At 37.4% G+C, this 19,694-nt stretch overlaps 1 protein-coding gene across 8 annotated transcripts in view; it reads right to left on the bottom strand.

The window, feature by feature from the left end:
* LOC135694143 (N-lysine methyltransferase KMT5A) overlaps nt 1–19,694 on the bottom strand; it is a 38,630-nt gene that overhangs the window by 3,448 nt on the left and 15,488 nt on the right. For 5 of the 8 annotated variants that reach the window (XM_089109997.1, XM_089109996.1, XM_089110001.1 and 2 more), the window contains one exon: nt 15–15,974. Coding sequence is in view for 3 of the 8 variants with exons in the window: in XM_089109998.1 (XP_088966124.1) it covers nt 6,916–7,199; nt 7,314–7,407 (378 nt within the window). In the remaining 5 variants the exon portion in view is untranslated. Of the gene's footprint in view, nt 1–14; nt 15,975–19,694 lie in introns of those variants that run through there. The other 3 variants (XM_089110000.1, XM_089109998.1, XM_089109999.1) reach the window with 3 other exon arrangements.

Below are 19,694 nucleotides of genomic sequence, written 5' to 3'. Positions count from 1 at the left end.
ATTGACAAATTTACCTGTTGCTTTTCTTGGGTCTTGGCTTGGCCAATTTCTTCATGATCTGCTTTTAGGGTCTTTTTTCGTTTTCCTTTAGCAACCCCTTCCTACAATAAAAAGTTAATTTGATTTCGCACGATATTAAAATATACAAAACAACAACTAATTCAAAAGGTTCCTGCATGTCACAGTGTATTTCGTTAGTCTCGCCTCAAATTCGTCGGCGATTCGCAAATTGAACACTACAATTGTTGGTGCTCTCTGTTCTGTTCCACCGGCTTTTAGTTTGAGCATTTCAGATATCAATTCTGAAGCCTTTAGTTGTTCATCGTTTCTGGAAAACAACTTAAAGTGTCAATTTCGATTAATTATACGCGAGGGAAGAGCTGGAACAGGAAGCCGTAGCTTTGTAGGCCTACACAGGTGATCAAAACAAAGTCGTCACACAGCATGGACACATTCCGACCCGCAAACTTACAATAATTGTAAACATTTAATATTTTTCGATCCTGAAAAGCACCTGCTGTAGATTTAGATGCAGTTATCAACGCGTGACCATGACTCCTTCACGATTCGGTGGAAGATATAAGGAATTCATGACGAACGAGAGCCGCACAATATGACGTCAGAATGTCACATAACTGATTCGGCTTTTGTTCTCGGAAAGGTGCAATTTTAAAGCCTTATAACTTCTAAACTAATTGAAACTTTGCAAAAACGACAACTTTGCCATAATACATGCACCAGATGCTAACTTTTTAGTCAATAAAAAAAATTTTTTTTTTGGCTGGAGAGGCCCTTTAAATAACATCGGTCGTTTTTTATGTAAACTTTTGAGGAAAATTTGAAATACTTTGACAACTTTGAAATACTTTGAAAAAGTTAGATTCCATGAGCCCTCCCCTCGAAGAAGCCCAAAACAAAAAATTAATTTTTGCAAATAAGCCCCCGGGAGCTTATTATAGGATTTATGGTGTGTCTATATTCAGAAAGGGTGTTTTTCTAAAATCTAACTAACTTTTACCAGGGCATTTGCACCCAGAATCCCATTCTTATTTTCCTCTGTTTTATAACAACCTGTGCTGCCTAAAGGTAATGTGTCTATATAAAAGGACTGCATATACCCAACTTGTCAAGCCACTCATCAAAATAACAGTTTGCTATTGGTTAGTATTCTTGCGATGCAAAACTGCTCACATGAAAAGCTAACTTCGCAGCAGGATAGATAAACAGAACAACTGTCCTCTACGTGCATATCCTCGTAACGTAAACTTTCCAGCTCGTCATCATTTTTTTATCTGTTTATCTTTGTATTAGCTGTTTGCTGTTTTCTGAGATTTATTGTTAATTTGTAATTATGTTAACTTGTAAGTTACAAACCTACAAGCCTTATATATATATATATATATAAAAGTAATGGCTGGGAATGTTTCTAAAAGCCCCCGCAGAGTCGCTTGCTTAAGCTGGAGATATTACCTTTAATATTCAAAAGTATTACACTATTCTTGACTTTAAAAAGAGATCGCCATGTTTCGGGCTTGGAATAGGAGCTAGAATGGGCATGACAAAGACATACCCCTAAGCAATCGTGTTAGATCTGTCCGGGTCCTCCACCGGTCCTCTGTTCCACGATGGTTGACTGAACCCAGCCCTTTAGAACATCAAACTCTACTGGTACAATACACTGGCATGTTATCTATATTTTAAACTGTACATCAACCATTTCCATAGATATAGGGAGTAGATCAACAACATTTAAGGTTGGGTACTAAGAAAACGACAAAATGTGGCAATGTTCCACCTCTTCATGGTGGCCTTGATTATGAGTGAAAGTCAATTGACAAGGTGATAGATTGCCCTGACTACAGCTAGTGGGATGGCAATTAAGTAAATATGACAGAACGCACAAATCAATGAACATAATATTATTGTACACATGAAGTTGAAGCTAACAAATTAAATACCGAAATAGCGAGGATTTAAGACCCAATAAACATGTGGTGAGACTACCTGTGCTGGTGCTCACCTTTGGCGCCCACTTTTTCTGGTGTTTACACTATACCCACTGTTTCGGCAATTTGACTTTCCATTGATGCTGATTTGGGCTTCTATATTTCATTACTTTTTGGTTTTGGTGCTAACAAGTGACCTTGTTATAGAAATTTCATGCCTCGTTTCCGATCTGTACCTGTTTGGGTCATTGTTTTGGATCGGCTCCTGCCATTTATGTGAGTGACAGGAATTATGTAAAATAGATATTCAGTTACACGTTTCCTCTGTCCAAGTGGATGGAACTTTAGAAACAACCCAATTTATCTTTAGTAGTTACAAAATCGTATGGAGAGAGAGTAGGAGCTACATTATTTTAATGCAGAAATAAGTTTTCTTTTTGTGAAATGAACGAATTGCTTTTGTTTTGGTGATGATTTACATTACCTGCCCACTTACCTTTTTAAGCCAAATTTCAGAAATTTGCCTTTCCAGGACGAGCTTGGCTTCAAAAAATGATATGGATTAGATCTAAAATTTGGCTTTGTAAAAAATACTTGTCCCGCAAAATGTTGATTTTAGTTTATATTTAGTAAATTTAATTGATACGGGCTGCTTTGCCAGCTTGCTTCCCATTAGAGTGCTTTTCCGTCCGTGTGTTGATATTAGTGTTTCAATGGTTGGAGGTTACATAGCCAAAGGCAAAAGTAAAGGCAAAATACAGAATTTAATTTTAAGGGCACTAAATGTGCAGTGAAAATTAAGGAACTGTTGAGAAACTTCTAGATCTACAATTTGATGATTGGAGGTCCAAAAATAAATAACTTCTTGGGCTTTTGGAACTAGGCCTTGAGCTAAGTTTCTAATAAATAAGGCATGTTAGCGTAATATAATGATAGATACTTCAATAAATACAACGCTATTTGCACTTTTGGACCATTTTTGTGACAATTATGGGCAAAATAACGCTCAAACAAGTAACATTTTCGGACAAAAATACAACTTGTTAGGAATGCTAAAAATGCAAAAGAAGTAAAATACAACAAAGAAGATTTAGCTTATAATAAATGGAATGTCTAAACTAGATCTTCAAGAGGGTCCTCTTGCTCCAGTTCAGTGGTCAATGCACCATCGATCCCTGCCAATTAAAAGCCTTCCTTGATCATTTCAGGGTTGTTTCTCATATGGTCATACACCCCAATTACTTGAACCTCAACAGAATACACACTAATTCCACGGTTGATTTGTGCTTCGATATTCTTGGCATACCAATCCTCAAAATTAGATTTCAGGAACCTCTTTGCTAGGCCGTTGACTGTAAGAAACAATGGCCGAAAATGGTGTTTTTACAATTTTCTTTTTGAGCAAAGTAACTTTGTTATAGCGACAATTTGCATCAGGAGCCTTTCCCAATTTTCACTCAAAGTTACGAAAGTGAAATGTCTCTCCAAACTCTTAAAGGGGCCCCTTGCGGTCTCAAAAGACATCCTGGCTTAAGGTATAAAATTTGTTTCTTGTATAAAGCTTTTGTGTTAAGGTAAATATCAGTAATTGGTACAATATTATCCAACTTGGTTTAAAATAGAGTAATGCAAAATAATACAGAATTATAAAAAGTAAAGTTAAGTTAAACGATATCGAAAAGTTTTCTAAGCTTCACAGGCATGACTGCAAGGTTAAAGGTAATTTTTGTTGTGGGTAGTTGAGCTAGGCTGAAACAACATCCCTACATTTTCATAGCAGTTGGTCACAAAAGTGGCGTATACCCCAAACACCCTCACTGCTATGGAGTTTTTAAATAACCCCCAATCCGACAAAAGTGTTCACTAGCTTTTGAAGAGAGGTTAGCATACTCAGGCTATGTTCTCATTGCTCCGTATTCATTTTAATCCGTTTTCGTATCGATCCGTTTTACCTGCTCTCACTGCTCCGGATACATTTGAAAACAGTATGAAAACGATGAAGCGTTCACATTGCTCTGCTCTGGATAAAAAGGAAAACGCTACCAACTGGTTTACTGACCTTGCCAAGAACATTTTGAAGAAAAATTTTTATTAGAACATTTTCCTTTTGCTTGCATTTTGTTCAATACTTAGTTTCCCAGGCGTGCAAATATATAAGCTCAAATGACATTATTGAGTTGCCGAATAACACAAAGGTCAAAAAACTTCAAAATCGAGGTAAAGGAACCTAAATTATGACCATGAGCCTTTGAATTCCACGTGCTTGAAAACTGCAAAACCGCCATTTTGATGACGTCATGCAAACTTTGAATAGCAATAACTCGTTGTCTGCAGGTCTGATAGAGTTTATTCTTTAGAACTTTTTGCTCCTATTACAATGCCAAACAAGATGGTTGGAGCGATTTTTCAAAAAAGAGAATTAAAAATTTTGATGACCGGGGAAAATGACGTCATCAATCATGTGATTTCTATTGTGTTACAAAAATGTATCCAAACTGTAAAATATAAAGCAAGGCTTAAAGTAACCAAATCAAGAGCAAAAACTAAGGTTAGGCACTTTGCTCGATTGTTGTTAAAAATTCCCTGTCTATGGAAGCCTGCATCACATTACTGTTGTGATCGCACATGCAAGAAAATATTTCAACTGTCAAGGGGCTTTCTCACCTTCGACAATACTTATCAACCAATCTCAACTAATAAAATGGCTGAAATCAATAAATTTCCCGGCAAGCTATAAGAGAATCTAATCTTTTACAGTAGTAGAGAGCACTGACATTGAAAATTCGGTAACTGTTGTGTTGAGTTTGGATTATTGTTCGAATTTCTGTCATTGCTATGCATTTACTGAAAAATTTTGTCCTAAATAGTTAGAAGACCTTAAAGCGTGCGAAATTGCACCATCCAAAATGTTTGGGATTAATGTAACAACTAAAAAATTTTATATAGCATTAATGCACATAGCAGGCGCAACTTTTAAAAGGTTTGATCACCCTCCCCTTGTACAAAGAATAATCAAAATCTTCAAATTTAAAGGCATTCATAATTCCCAAATGTTGGCAGCTGAAGTGAAGACTAGGAGCGAAAGAAACCATAATGTGGTGTTAAGTGTTTTGGTGCCTTCACATTGCACACTTTCATGATGAAGGGAACTCCTCCCCTTGTACCAAAAGCACCTCTTTCCCTTTTTGTGTGCCTACTATGAAGATGGCTCCAAATTCAAATCCTGATGTTAAATACAAAAAATCCTTGAATTATCCCCCTGGGGGCTTACTGAACTTTTGGACTTTTGCATGGAACTTTTTCAAAAGGGGCTATTCAACATATTTCTTGTAGTTGGTTTCTTGTATTCCAGTTAAAATCCTTATACCAATAAACTATTTTTTTAGGAAAGGATGTTGTTAAAGGAGATATAATTTTTCGATATTTAGTGGTTATTAAATCAACAAAAAGTAGCATGTCCTTTAAAAATATCCCATTGTTTATGCATGTTCCACCAAAGAAATGGTTTATTGGTGATGAATAGAATATGACCAACCACAAGCTTTTTCTTTCGTAACTCTTTAAAGGAGACCAGCAAAGACCGGACAAGTTAGGGCAGATCGATCACGTCTCCCATGAAACTTAAGAAATTAAGCTGAAAATCTTGATACATGCACGAGTCTTCGTGTAACGAGCGCTCAAAAATGCGAATTCTGAACCTCCAGCGGCCATTTTTTAAAAAGAACGGGGACGCCCGCGCTAATGTCTGCGGGCTGCTATTACGTCAGAGGTGAATATTGATTCAGCTCAGCCTCATCCATGCGATCATCCAAGTGAGAATTTTATTACATCTGCTGGGATTTCGTGATTATGGCAAGCAACGAAGATGACAAAATATGGAATTATGTTACCGTTGATACTTCAACCTAGAGATTCAGCCTTTTCAATTCGAGCCACTGCCGGGCGAAAGGAGAAGACAAGGAAGGCCTTCTAGTCCAAGCGGGCAAGATGACGATGTTGACGAAAGTGGTGACGCCACTGATACGAATGTGGAAAGAATTGGTAACATTAATTGGTAGGTATCATGATATTTTATGCTAGTTTTGTGTAATGAAATCTTTCCTTCTTGTATGATTTACACCAGCCATGTTTCTGCTGTAATTGGTAGATTTTAAGCAGACTTGCTGGCTTGAAACATGTCTTACCCTTGCTTGGTAATTGATTCAAACCTGTTTATTGTATAGGTGCAAATTCAATCATTGTTTGCCAATGCGGACTGGGAGAGAGAGTCTGTGCTGCATAGAGATCCCGAAAGTGAGTAGCAAGGCTATTGATGCAAACTGCCTGTGCATCACAGAGCTAGGTGGCTTCAATTCAGTTTGTCTGGACATAGATGTTGTGATAACAGCCATCTATCAGTATATTGAAGATGAGGAATACATTTATGATCAACCAACAAGCGAGTATGCTTCATTGCAAATTATTCATATTGCCTACAAATTAGCATCATAATCTTCTATATAATTAGTTTTGAATCTTTTTCAAATATAAGTATATACTTTATGTATATTCTGTAGAGGTTATGTCAGAAATAAAAATGCAGCTATTTAGGCAAATAGATTTCCTCCTCAGGAACCTTGTTTGGTTTTTTCACCTGCAGAATGGCAAATAATAGAGTTTTTTTCCTACGCTGTTCAGATACATAAGCTACAGACAATTTGTTAGATGGGTGTGGCATCATTTAGGGAAACATCAGAGGAGGATACTACCATCCTGTGTCGTCAACAAGATTCGCTATGCCTTTCCTTCTGATGAATATACTGGTTTCAAATATCCTGAAATAGACTTGTTATTTTTTTTTAATAATTCTTATTGATGTATAGATATAAATTAATTTGGCATTTCATCCGCTTAATATCAACAGAAAATGTGTAAAAATATTAATCAGCTTTCCATTCTATTTTTTTCTTGGTCTCTTTGTTTCTTGTTTCTATTTAGCAATTTCTTCTGTTCTCTTCTTGCGTCTCATCTGTTGTGGCCCCTCATAGCTGTCATCTTTTTCAGATATTCCCAAAACTGATTTATTGTCAGATAGTTTCAAGAATCTGGTTTTATGTTGTTTCACAACTTCTTCCTCATCCACTTTCTCAATATTCTCTGTCAAATGCCCTGGTGTAGATACAGAAAGTTGTGCAGCTTCCGTCAAAGATTCTGAATAACTGCTGAGTTCCAAGCGCCTCTTTACACTCATGTGCAGTAGTTCAGTGACATATCCTTAAAAAAATTTAAAGAATTATATTTACTTGAACCATGAAATCAATGCTGATAAATGGCTTTAGACCTCAACAATTTCACAAATATTGAGGACTTAACTAAGAAAGTTCTTACCATAGGTTGGCTTTGTCTTCACAGGTTTGGCTACAGCTCCTTTCTTATATTTGGGATAGGAAATCTTCCATCTCTCCTTACCCTGCTTTGTCATAGCTTGCTTTCTATTGGCATTCTCATTGAAATGTGAGGCTGCCGAGAATAATCTTTATGGGAAGAGAAGGTGAAGATTCCGGTCACAAAAAAGCATATGAAATATGTTTTTCTATTTGTTTTTTTATTGCATCAAAGGTTCTAATATAAACTGTTAATAGATTTAGCAAATATAAGGCTATATTGCAAGTAATAATTAAGTAGGAATATTATTGCTAGAGTGCTACCTTGCTTTCATTGCCAAATATGAAAAATGTGTGCTTTTTGGTGCAAATTGTATGACAACGTTGTGGTATGACTACAAGGCACTTGTCTGTTGCAGTGGTGACAGCTTCTTTATATCATTAACAAGTTGCTTTTTGCAAATGACAGCCTTTAGCTCTTTGTAACCCTTGCTTCCTAGAACAGAACAATGAAAATAGATTTTGATATTGCAGTAACCAAGAAGAACAGAAGATACTTCGACTTGCATTACATGAATATGGTTGTAGGGCCTACTAATGATAACTCTATAAAGCTATGTGGAAAGTAGAGTGAATCTACTGGCTGTTAAGGTGCAGGCGGACGCAAAGTAATAATGCGTATACCAGCCTTTAACCATTCTTTTTCAATCTGCCCATGTGGGCAAAATTAATATTTCTGGCCGTGCTCTTCATGAACATCAACCAAATGATTGAACAGTGACATCCACTTTTCTTCAACTAGCTGGCCATCTCCCATGCTAGATGATGCACACCAGTAAACATGGTTCTTGATGCTCTTTAACCAGTACAGAATATCCTCACAGTGCTTCTTTTTCCCTATCTTTTCAACTTTTTTCCCAATACCTTTAAGATTCAAGAGAAGAAAATATTATATGCTAAGACATGGCAATTTAATTTTTTGTATTTGAAATTTCTTTTGGCATTTCCCATCTTTTTCATTTAAGTTATAAAAGAATGTAGTGCACATTGATTATTTCAAAGCTATAACTGATTTAAGAGAATAATAGAATAACACATACTTTTTGCAACATGAAAGACATCAAAGAAGTGATTTTTTGCCGGATGTTTTGTTCTCATGTATTTCTTTATTTGAACGTGGCGATCTGTTACAAGTGTATAAAAGGTAATGTTGTTGGATTGTAGCTGGTCAATGCATCTCATCAATCCTTCTAGCTCCATATATGAGGAGCCACTACATTCACTACTCTAAAAGAAAAATTAATGTTTTTATATAACCTTTTTTCCAAGAGATAAAATTGTAGAATTAACAGAAGTGAATGTTAAGAAGATTTCTGCTGGTTCTCATTTCTGGACATGAGAAAAGTTGACTACCATGAGGATTGGATTCGTAGCGCTTCCCTCTTTTCACCTCTAATATGCAAAAAAAAAGAATACAGTATAAATAAGCAACACTAAAATTAACAAGTCTTGCCGAGGGCCTTTAATTGAGAAGTAGTGCACAATCAATGAATTTTCTAGGAATCTTAATTCCTATTAGATCAAAAGCAGCAAAATGCAACATAAAAAACACTGGAACAATAAAAAGAGGTCTTAAACGAACTAAGTTTTTTCTTTCTTTTCTAGAGGTTCATTCGGTTCCTGAAAAGCTTCTTTTGTATTTCGTGTAGGCCCGTCAACTCGACTTCCGTCCTCCCCAACTGGCCGACCGCGTTTCTTGCATCGCGCAACATTTTTGTTCTTGATAAGCTTTTGCTGTACCAAGACGTTGATCAAATTATCTTGTGACCATGGCCACCTCGGATCAATTGTAGATGAGTCCGTTCTCCTAAGTTTTGGTAGTTCGTTGTCCATTGCTTAAACTCTTATCAAAATTATTATGTAGCAGACTAATTGAACTGAATTAGGTTTTGGAACGCTATTCACCCCTTAACTACTTTTTGTGCCGACAAGTACCACTGTACAATCTCGTTTTTATGTTTAACAGTTTATTTTCAATATGGAACCACTTCAAACCGAAATTACGTTTGAAAACATACAAAACTGAAAACTAAAATCCTCAACCAACGTTTATCGTTAATGTTTTCGCCGCTGCAGTTTTTGGGGCACTAGAGACTTTTTTTGTTTAGATTTGCAATTTAGATTTAATCGCAGAAATAACACATTTTTGGTACCGATTTCATCTGATCGTGCAGAATCTTCAGCCACTCCAACTGTTTTCTTTCAAACTCGATGAAAGTTTAAATCATAAAAATTAAGGTTCAAATCTAAGGTTCAAATATGTTTTAAAATACGGTCCTATATATATGTTTTAAAATACTCTCAGCCGCTTTTTAATGCTTCCGAAATCATGCTTTTGGAATAGGGCCGTATTTGTATCATTAGATTTTACATTTTGATATCACATTTGTTGTTCTGTATGTTCTTGTTGAAATTTATGATGAAGCAACATATTTTAAAAGATTTAATATTTTTCTTTGATCTTAAGGCGAATTTACACTTTGTGTTGGGCAAAAATAATTTAAGAATAATCTTAGGCTCAAAACCTGAAGTTTTTAAGAATATTGAGGCTCGGCAAAAAATAGGTATTCTTATTCTTATTAGCTTGTACATTATTTCTACATTATTACCTTGCTCAGTGTGTCCACAAGATCACCGATGTCTTTGCATAGCCTTGGGGAGACGAGGAAGAGAAAGTTTTTTAAGGAGTGAGGCAACCCTCTATCCTGGATTCAAAGCGCATGCGCTCATTTTGTACAACACACTTTCAATATACACACCAGCATTTCACAAGATTAAGGTATCAAAGCTTCTTTCAGTGCCATCAAAAATCGTTATGGGGAAACTACCCTGCTGCATATAAAATACAACAGATGGTGATTTTTATTCTCAAATATAATTATATTTTCTTTACACTCTCTTTTTATAAGAAGAATTTTACAAGGAAACGAGCTTCAAAATTGGTGGAAAGTTTAGAACAAATTTAGAACAAGTTGATGCTGAGCTACTGTAAAATTTAACCTTGAACAATGTTTCATCTCAAAAGCAAGGAGTTTTTTGCCAACTTGGGATGCTTCTTCGGTGAATATTCAATCATTGCGGTAAATGAAGGTTTTCTAACGCACTTTGTTGGCAAATGAGGCCTGGACAACTCCCTAGAGCGAAAAGCTAGCAATCGCACTGCTTATACCTTATACGTTTATTAACAAATTAAGAACAATTTCAGTCAGCTTCAGATTTTGGAAAAAATTAAGACAACCAGCCTGAACTTCATTTAACTGGCTCTTATAAAGAAGAGTGTAATGGTAAATTTTATCAACCTCCCTTAAGTCATCAATATTAACCAAGGGTGTGACCATAGAAATGGGTGTAACAGTTAAGGTAAAAGGAAATCAGAATCAATTTAAGAAATCTATTCCGTCCAGCCCAAGACCACTCTTGCAATTTCTACTTCGTGTCACTGGTAGTCTGTATTATTCAACTTTTGGAGTAGACATATTACAAGCAAAACCTACTTTCTTGTTACAGTTAGGTAAGAAGATCTGTTGGTAGAAAATACTTTACACCAGCATCCGTGGTTTCATTTTTGGAGTAAATTGTGACTTTCCACCTTCAGGACTCTGCAAGTTGTTTGGAATAGTTGGCATTCACATATTTTGTGGTTGGCAGCCAAATGCAGCCAGCTTGACGCAGTATACAAAAAGCTAAATTTTTGCTAATTATTGGGATTGATACCGTAATCAAAATTTGCTTTGTAGGTTACAAAAGTTTTCACTTACCTTCATCTCAAACTGTCTGTTATCGTTCAATTTGTTGCATCATTCAGCATTTTTAATTTTGAAATTATTTTAAAAATCTTTGAACATTATCTCTTTCTTGAGCAGGGTTGCCTTGATTTGAAATCTTGCATAATTTTTTCAAATCTAGCACAATCTTATGAACAATCTGTCATAATTCCAAAATTGAGATCTGGTGCATGGTGCATTACAAACAAGATGGGGGTAAAGATCATGATTCCAAATTGCGTGAAAAGAGAATAAGAAGAAACAATCACAATTTGTACATCAGTGGGAGAAGAATTTATTTGCCATCTGTAACGAGGTTCTCCTTTATAGGGTCTTTGGGGGTATCAAATACCGTGTTTCCTCAAGAAAATTTCCCTATTACCATAATTACGCAAGAATATTTTAATATTATCGAAGTACCGAGTTTTCAAACTGAAAATTATCAAAAAGATTGCAGTTTGAATTTGTCTACAAATCTCAATTAGGTGTCCAGTATTTTCTGGGAAAATCGTCAGATTTAAGCACGTAATATATTCCCATTCATCAGCGGAAAGTTTAAAATATGATGTTGTGTCATCAAACTTTCTAATATAGATTCTGAAAATTTCATGATATTTAGCTGAATTTCCACTCTGACAATTTACCCTTTCACTTTCAGAATCTTCTTGATGGATACAACTATTTTTTCCCTTAGTGCTTTGAAGCTTAGTAGTTTTTTTCGGTTGTGAAACTGTTTAGTGTATGAAATTTCACTAAATTTGTTTATAATAGCATATTTTCTTACTATATGTGGAATCCCACTTTGTCTATGAAGCCCAGGGGTGTAATGTTAGGGGAAGGAGATCTATAGGAACCTGAGACATGAGCTAACGAAAGATCAAATAATCCTTCAAAAATTATAGTAATCCTCGACGGCTAATTATTTTTTGATCTCCCATCTTATCTTTGCACATATACTCAAATAACCCCGTACAAAAAGTTAATTTTTGACTCCGCCCCCGGCCTATTCAAGCATAATTTTTAATGGAAATTAATTCCATCGCGGGGGGCGCTCAGTTATGATAAAGAACACCCTAATCTCAGGAAAAACATGTTGGGCTTTTGGTGCATCAGCCCTTGTCTTGCCTGAGCAATGACGCAATTTTATGGTCGGTGTTTGATTCCAGGGAAAAAACTGCCTCAGTCTTTTACCTCGATAATCAGACTGAAACACACCTGTCATACAATCGAATGACTGTGTGAGAAGAAGTGAGACAGGAGAAGGCAGAACGAAGTATGTAACGGGATATAAGCAGGAGGAGAATTGAGTACAAAGGGACAGGGATGGGAAGGGAAAACGCGTACAAACATGGCATGAGTCTTAAATTTAACCTGGGGCGAACCCTGTTTTGTCCACACTTGATTTTCATGTTTTGTAATGTGGACACAAAGTCGGGGCCAACCCAGGTTAGCTGACGCTACGCATGCGTAGTTAAATTACAACAACAACAACAAAACAACGACACAAAGCAAATTTTCCATAAACACAATCAAGATGGAACTTGCCGAAGTCGCAGTTTACTCAAATGTTTTCCTCCCTCTTCCTGACAAGTTGTCTTTACCTTTCTTATAAGACTGTTTTAGTTGTTTTTTTCACTTATCTGGATGTAGTTTCGCTCGTAGCCACTTTCTTTTTCTAGGCGCTGTGCCATCTTTTCGTAAACATGTTTTTTCCTTGTACAGTTATCCAACAGTTTTTGAATCTTTTCGTCTCTCCAGATACTTATGAAGCTGAGAACTTCTTTGCGGCTCCATAGTGATCCACGATCTTTTTTGCAAGTTTCTATATCTTGCCTGGTGTTTGCATGTAACGTATTTTTATTTTTCGGTGCGCAAAATGAAAACATATTCAAATATGCACATGCGTTAAAAAAACTAACCCAGGTTCGCCCCAGGTTTTGTGTCCACACTAGAAATTGAGAACACTAACCTGGGTTCGACCTAGGTCGAACCCACCTCTGGAGATTGGTTAAACTAACTCAGGGCGAACCCAGGTTAGTTGTGTCCACACTGCAAAATCTAACCTGGGTTAGCTAAAACCTGGGGCGAACCTGGGCTAGTTTGTGTAGTGTGGACAGGGCTTATGATATCCACAGCCTACTAAGGATATACGTGTGGGACCACCCTACTAGAAAAGGGGGCATACCGGAAAACAAGGACCCAGGACCTTAAGGCAGGACCCAGTACCAGGACCCAGGACCAGGACCCAGTACCAGGACCAGGACCCAGTACCAGGACCCAGTACCAGGACCCAGTACCAGGACCCAGGACCAAGACCCAGGACCAGGACCAGGACCCAGGACCGTATATGTTTTCGACGATGCACTCGCAGTTTTCTTTATAAGAATACCAAGTTATAACATTGCATACCATGAACAATTGTCCATAAAATCCAAAACTGCACATCGAACAAAAGACTGCACATCATTTTAGGGGGGAAAAGAATCTGATTTTATTTCTGACTTTGTGTGAAAAACGAAAACTCGGGTAACTAGGGAATATGTAAATGTACGATTAAACGAAAGCAACGCCTTGAAATGTGAAATACTCTTATTGGCCATGCAAACCTGACGTGGTTGTTTTAGCATAGATGGCTATAGCTATTTTTTAGTAGGATCGGGGTATATTTTATGCACACTGCAAACCTTATATCTTTAGTAAGCCTACATCATTAAAAAACCACCAAAGCGTAAGTAGTCTCAAAATGTTTAAATAGCAAGACATTAGAAGGTTTCTATGCTCTAGAAGCAGGAATGGCTGCACTCCCTTTGGTATGTTTTTCATGAACCGCGGAGCATATTAAAGAGTGAGGGGGCTAAAACGTTTTTTTGGGGTGAGGCGCTAAGAATGCTCATAATCAAGAACAAGGCGATTTTGTATGGTTTTAGGAAAAGCCCCCTTCCGCGGTGCCAGTATGTTTATCATTTCAGATTGAACTATTGTGTCAAAAGTCCTGATCTGGATTTGAAAAAGGTTTACTATTCCATAAAATGTTTCTACTCTGAAAAATACCACTACATCTTTCTGAAAGCGGTCTCCTTTTAAAATAAAAGGAAACTAATGCATCTGAAAAAGAGCAGAAAGGAAATTTCTTTGGAATCTTATCGTGACACCCATAAAGCGGTGTCCCGAGACAGTTCGTCTAATTTGAATCTTCTATTGAACATTTGCAGTACATAATGACTTGGCAAGGTTTCTGATGACCCAGACAGCCAATGTGTGCCAAGAAAGGAGTGCCATTTTTCAAGTGACAGAAGAGGAGACCTAGGACTCATAACCCAGGACTCAGAACCTAAGGCATGCCTAGGAACTAAAATGACCAAACAACCTGCATCGTGCAAAAAATATTCTTGAAAATTTTGAAAACATTTAAAAATTTTCTAACCCTAGAAAAAGTGGAAAGGTTAAAAATTGATATTGAGGAGCCATGCAAACGAAAACAACTGAAACGTTCATTTTGTATACAATATTGAGAAAGCTTTATGGCCCCCGTCTCCCTTTTTTTTAGCTCTACACTACTGCTTGCAACGTTTACTCACACTCAAAATACTCTTATTAGCCGTGCGAATCTGACGTGGTTGTTTCAGCATAGTTAGCTAGCACAGCAATAAGTATTCTAAAGTAGGATGGGGGTATCTTTGATGCACACAGCAAACCTTATATCTTTAGTAAGCCCTCATAATTAACAAGCCATCAAAGCGTAAATAGTCTTTATTTATTTAAAAAGTGTTTAGACATTAAAGATGTAAAAGACAGAAATGGTTTGACAGCAAAACGTTTCTGTGCTTTCTGTGCTCTAGAAGTAGGGATGGCTTCTTTTTTGTTATGCTTGTAATTGCCGGCTGTAACATGCATCAAAAGTCATGATCTTGATTTAAAAAAGTTTTAAAAATTTTGTATTCCGGAAAGCGTTTCTGCTCTGAAAGAGAAAAGTGGCGACAATCCACCTAATTTCACTTTTGAGCACTTATAGCAGCAATGACTTGGCAAAGTTTCTGATCACCTAGACAGCAAATGAGTGTCATTAGAGGTACACGCATGATCTGTCACGCGACAGACATGATTTGTCGATATGCACAGTGCCAATTGTAGACAAGCAAAATCACTCGTCAGGATCACAGAATAGAGATCGTGGTTGAATTCTGTGTCGCGATCGACGGTTCTAATGTCTTGCTATTTAAACATATTAAGACTACTTATGCTTTGGTGGCTTTTTGATGATGTGGGCCTACTAAAGTTTGCAGTGTGCATCAAATATACCCCGATTCTACTAAATAATAGCAATTGCTGTGCTAGCCATCTATGCTCAAACAACCACGTCAGGTTTGCATGGCTAATAACAGTGCCGTTGGAATGAAATTCATATTGGGGGGGGGGGGGCTGTCAATTGTTTTCTTTCTCATTTAGTACACTGTTATGAAGGAAACATACTACAGTTTGACAATTATTGGGGGGCTCCAGCCGCCCAGCCCCCCCCCCGGTTCTGACGGGCCTGAATAAGAGTATTTCACATTTCAAGGCGTTGCTGCACGTTCTTATCAAAAATCTGTAAAAATTTCTTATTTTAGCCCCTGTTGATACATTAACAATGGTGATAGGGATCAAAGCCACAAAAAGGAAAACACAAAAAATTGATTAATCAGTTCTTGTCATTTTTGGCTCCCAAGTGACTCAATAATTTTATTTAAATGATTTTTTACTTCTTCCCTCTTTTGAGGGCAGAGAGTCCTACCATTCCTTAGCTGCAGTTCATGGTCTGCCTTTCCACAAAAACTGCATCTCGTCATGGCTGCTGCTGGTACCTGTAGGAATTATTTTAAATATCAATCATAATGACAACAATAATCAAAATTCTGAAAACTCTGATAAGCATTTACAATATTGTGACCAACTAGAGTTTTTGTAACCAACTATAAACAAACCCCTCTCTAACTCAGATTGGCAGGGGCTATGCCTCTTCCCCTAGTGCTACCCTCTTGTTTCCCTAATGCTCCCTACATGGTGCTACCACGTTTTTCCTTCCTCTTATGAAAGATGGAATCCTAGTTGTCCATTAACCCCCCCCCCCCCCCTCTCGTCTCTAATGGCTGCCACCGCCCATGCGTATACATGGGGTATTACTCAAATAATTCTGTTATCTCAATTCCCCAACCTTGAATTTCGTTGCACTGCACCTGTAAATAGTGTTCTAAGTGTTCTGAGAGTATATATTGGAGCCTCTTAATGCTTTAGCGACAAGGGCATAGGAAGCATCTCAAAAGTTAGAGGGCCAGATCAAAAGGAGGCAAATGACCACACCCATAGGTGGCCAAAGTTCCAAAAGGTTCCGGGCACTTTTAGATTTTGGAAATGCATTTTCGCACTGTGTACCAAAACGTGGAGGGGCATGTGATCATTTCTTGCCTCCATATTATACTGCAGCTAAAATCTTAAAAGTTTCAACATTGACACCTAACCATTTGTTTTTAATGATCTTTGGAAATAGCTTTTTGAATACATTGAATTTTCAAACGAAGATTCATTAGGCAATCATCTGTTTGTGTACATTAAGGTATGCATAGAGGAAGGCATTACCCCAAAAGTAAAAGAGATATATATATATATACGTGACATCTAGACATATAGACATGTATAACTAAACTTTTGTTTCACAAAAAGCAGCAGTGTTATAAAGAAAAATGTTTTAGAAAAACAATGAAAAAATAGCACTTTTGCATAGAATGATATCTTAGTTTTGTGCTTTATCTCTACAGGCCTGTTTCGTGAATAACTCACTCTTCAGGAGATTTTTGAGGTCCTGCAGGGGTTTATCATTCCAGAGAAAGCAGTGTTTTCTCACTAATTCCTGTCATCAGGAATTAGAATTAGCATATATCAGCTTCTAATGATATCAGCCAAGAGCATAGGCAATATGGGGGCACAGATGGCGCTTGTGCCCAAATTTTCACAGTGTTGCCACTTTTTACTTGTGAGTATGCCCCCTGAATTTATGTGCTCCTTCCTCTAGAATGTTTCCTACGTCCCTTGTGTCATCTTTATCTCAGATTAGCCACAAGCACAATGGCATATTTCTCTTGAACTTTTGTGATCTCTTCAAAAAGTCCACACTCAATGGCGTAACAGAAAAGTGTGGGGCTCTTAATGAAAGTAGTATTTTGGGTACACTAAATTTGAGTCAAGTTTTAGAGTCATAACTTGACTCATAGAGTTTTAGAGTCATGCTATTAAGAAACATATGCTGTCATCCAAGAGCCCACCTTTTCCAGAAATTTCTTGGGGCCCCTTAGGGACAATTGTATTTGGGGGCCCATAGTTTTGTGCCACTGCCCACATTCTGCAGTTCCAGGGGCAGATCCATGGGGGTGCTAGAAGGGCGATCTACTCTTGCAAATAGCGTACGGGATTGTGCCTAAAACTGAAGGATTTCTGGGGATTTTCGGGTAAAGCAATAGGATTTTCAAAAAAAGTGTACGAGATTCCCAATTTCATTCCTTTATCTCTAGATAAGATGTTCTATGGGTGCTCCCGCCAAATCTTATCGCCCATTAGCTTTCTAGTGGTGTTACGAGCTGCGAGAGGCCTACAAGTCACCGACACCAACTTCACTGAAGTAACGCCAAACCGGAGGTAGAACAGATAAGGAAAATGAAATCTAATCAGAAGGTTAATGTCAAATCGCATAGGTATGTACAGTTATCTCTTTGTCTATTCTTTATATAATAGACAATCTTCGATTTAGAAATCCCCGTTTCAATTCGAATTATTGATTGAATGCACCCTGCGTCTGTTGTGATTCCTGTTTCCTATGTATAAAACGTCCTTCCATGATTGAGATAGTACACGATTGTCTTATTTTACATGCAGAGAAGGCAGAGCCGGAAGTAGACTCAGACTAGGTCTCAGGTCGTAGAAGATGAACTGACACAAACTTGTCTAATTTTAATTGAACAGTAACCCATAGCTTATCTACATATTTACAAGAACTATTTTAGTTATTACGAATTACGTGAAACGAAAGATTATTAGGTTTGTTGACATATGTGAATAGCGTAGAAGTGGAGAAATGGATATTTTTATGAGAATAAAGTCGAATATTAAGGCTCAAAATTGCTAATATTTCAGAAGAATTTAAGAATAACGCCAGGCTCAACTTTCATCAAGACTAACAATTTTACGAAAATGGATGTTTCATGATCGTATTTGTATCATTAGATTTTCCTTTTAAATATCATATTTGTTGTTCTGTTTGTTCTTGTTGAAATTTACAATGAAGCAACACATCACAAAAGATTTAAAATTTTTCTTTGATCTTAAGGCGAATTTACTTACAGCTTTTATTTGCAAGAATAACTGAAGGATTAACTTAGGCTCAAAATCGAAATTTTTTAAGAGTATCGGGGCTTGGCAAAAAATTAGGTATTCATATAAAAAAGGTGTGTATATTTAAACAATATTAGAGGAATTACCTGTTATGTTGACAGGGAGTGACATGGTGATGCCCTCTGCCAAGGTGTAACAGGGGCATTTTTAGAGGAATACGAGCGATTCTCATCTCCCTTTTTGGCTGCAAGGCCTTGCCTGAAAGGCTTTGCCTGAAAGGGGCCTGGTCATCAAATTTTCTAGGACCCATAAAAATTTTCGCTAGATCTGCCTCTGCCGGTATAGTTGGATTTTTATCTTTCTAAAACTAGTGGCGAAGGATTTTGGAGTGGTGGTGCAGCAACAGAAATGTACTTACGGGCTGCTAAATCTCCGAGGATTACCAGTAAGTATTAATCGCAACCTCACCTTTCCCCGGCAAGCCAAAAGAGCCCTACAACCCTACTTTGATACACCCCTGTCTACTGTGGAAGCTCTCTCTTAACTAAGAGATATCTCAGAAGTAATGTGTTCGCTCCAGTTCACTTCGCTCTGTTGTCATGTTTCTAATGTTTGCTGCGCAATTCGCTTGCAGTCAAGAACCGAGATATAGGGGGCCGGTGGGACTCGGCCCCCAACAAATTTTCAGTAGTTGCCCTATTTTTGGTAGACTTATTACAGATGACGATATAGACTTGAGGCAACTCTAATTTGTGGTTAGAAACAAAAATCTGCTTTGCTTTAAGCCAATCTGAAGGGTCGTGGGAAAAATTTTCTCCCGCGGTGTACCCCTGGACCCCCGTAAAAAGCTCCAGTTCGCTTTACTTGCCTACCAATTTGCCGCCCTAACAAAAAGATGTATCTCGGTCCTTGCTCGTAGTGTGACCTCAGATTTCTTGTAACCTTTCGTAATTCTCTCTCCACATGGAAGCCCGCTATTACTCTCGCCAGGCCAAAGTAATCTTTGAAGATCTGGAAACATCTTTCTGTGCTACTTTCCATGATTGACTACTTAAAAGTATATTTATTAAAACAAATGCCTTTGGGCTTTTGACTATGCAAATGTGGGCTTTTGACTAAAATGAGCATGCGCAAAACCGGACAGGGACCGGGTGCAAGTGTAGCCTGGGCTAGGTAGAGCATTTTTAATCAAGGACCGAGAT

Source organism: Rhopilema esculentum, chromosome 9 (genome assembly GCF_057945365.1).
Source record: "Rhopilema esculentum isolate cy_ngs chromosome 9, ASM5794536v1, whole genome shotgun sequence".
NCBI lineage: Eukaryota > Metazoa > Cnidaria > Scyphozoa > Rhizostomeae > Rhizostomatidae > Rhopilema > Rhopilema esculentum.
This window is presented reverse-complemented; position numbering and strand designations above follow the sequence as displayed.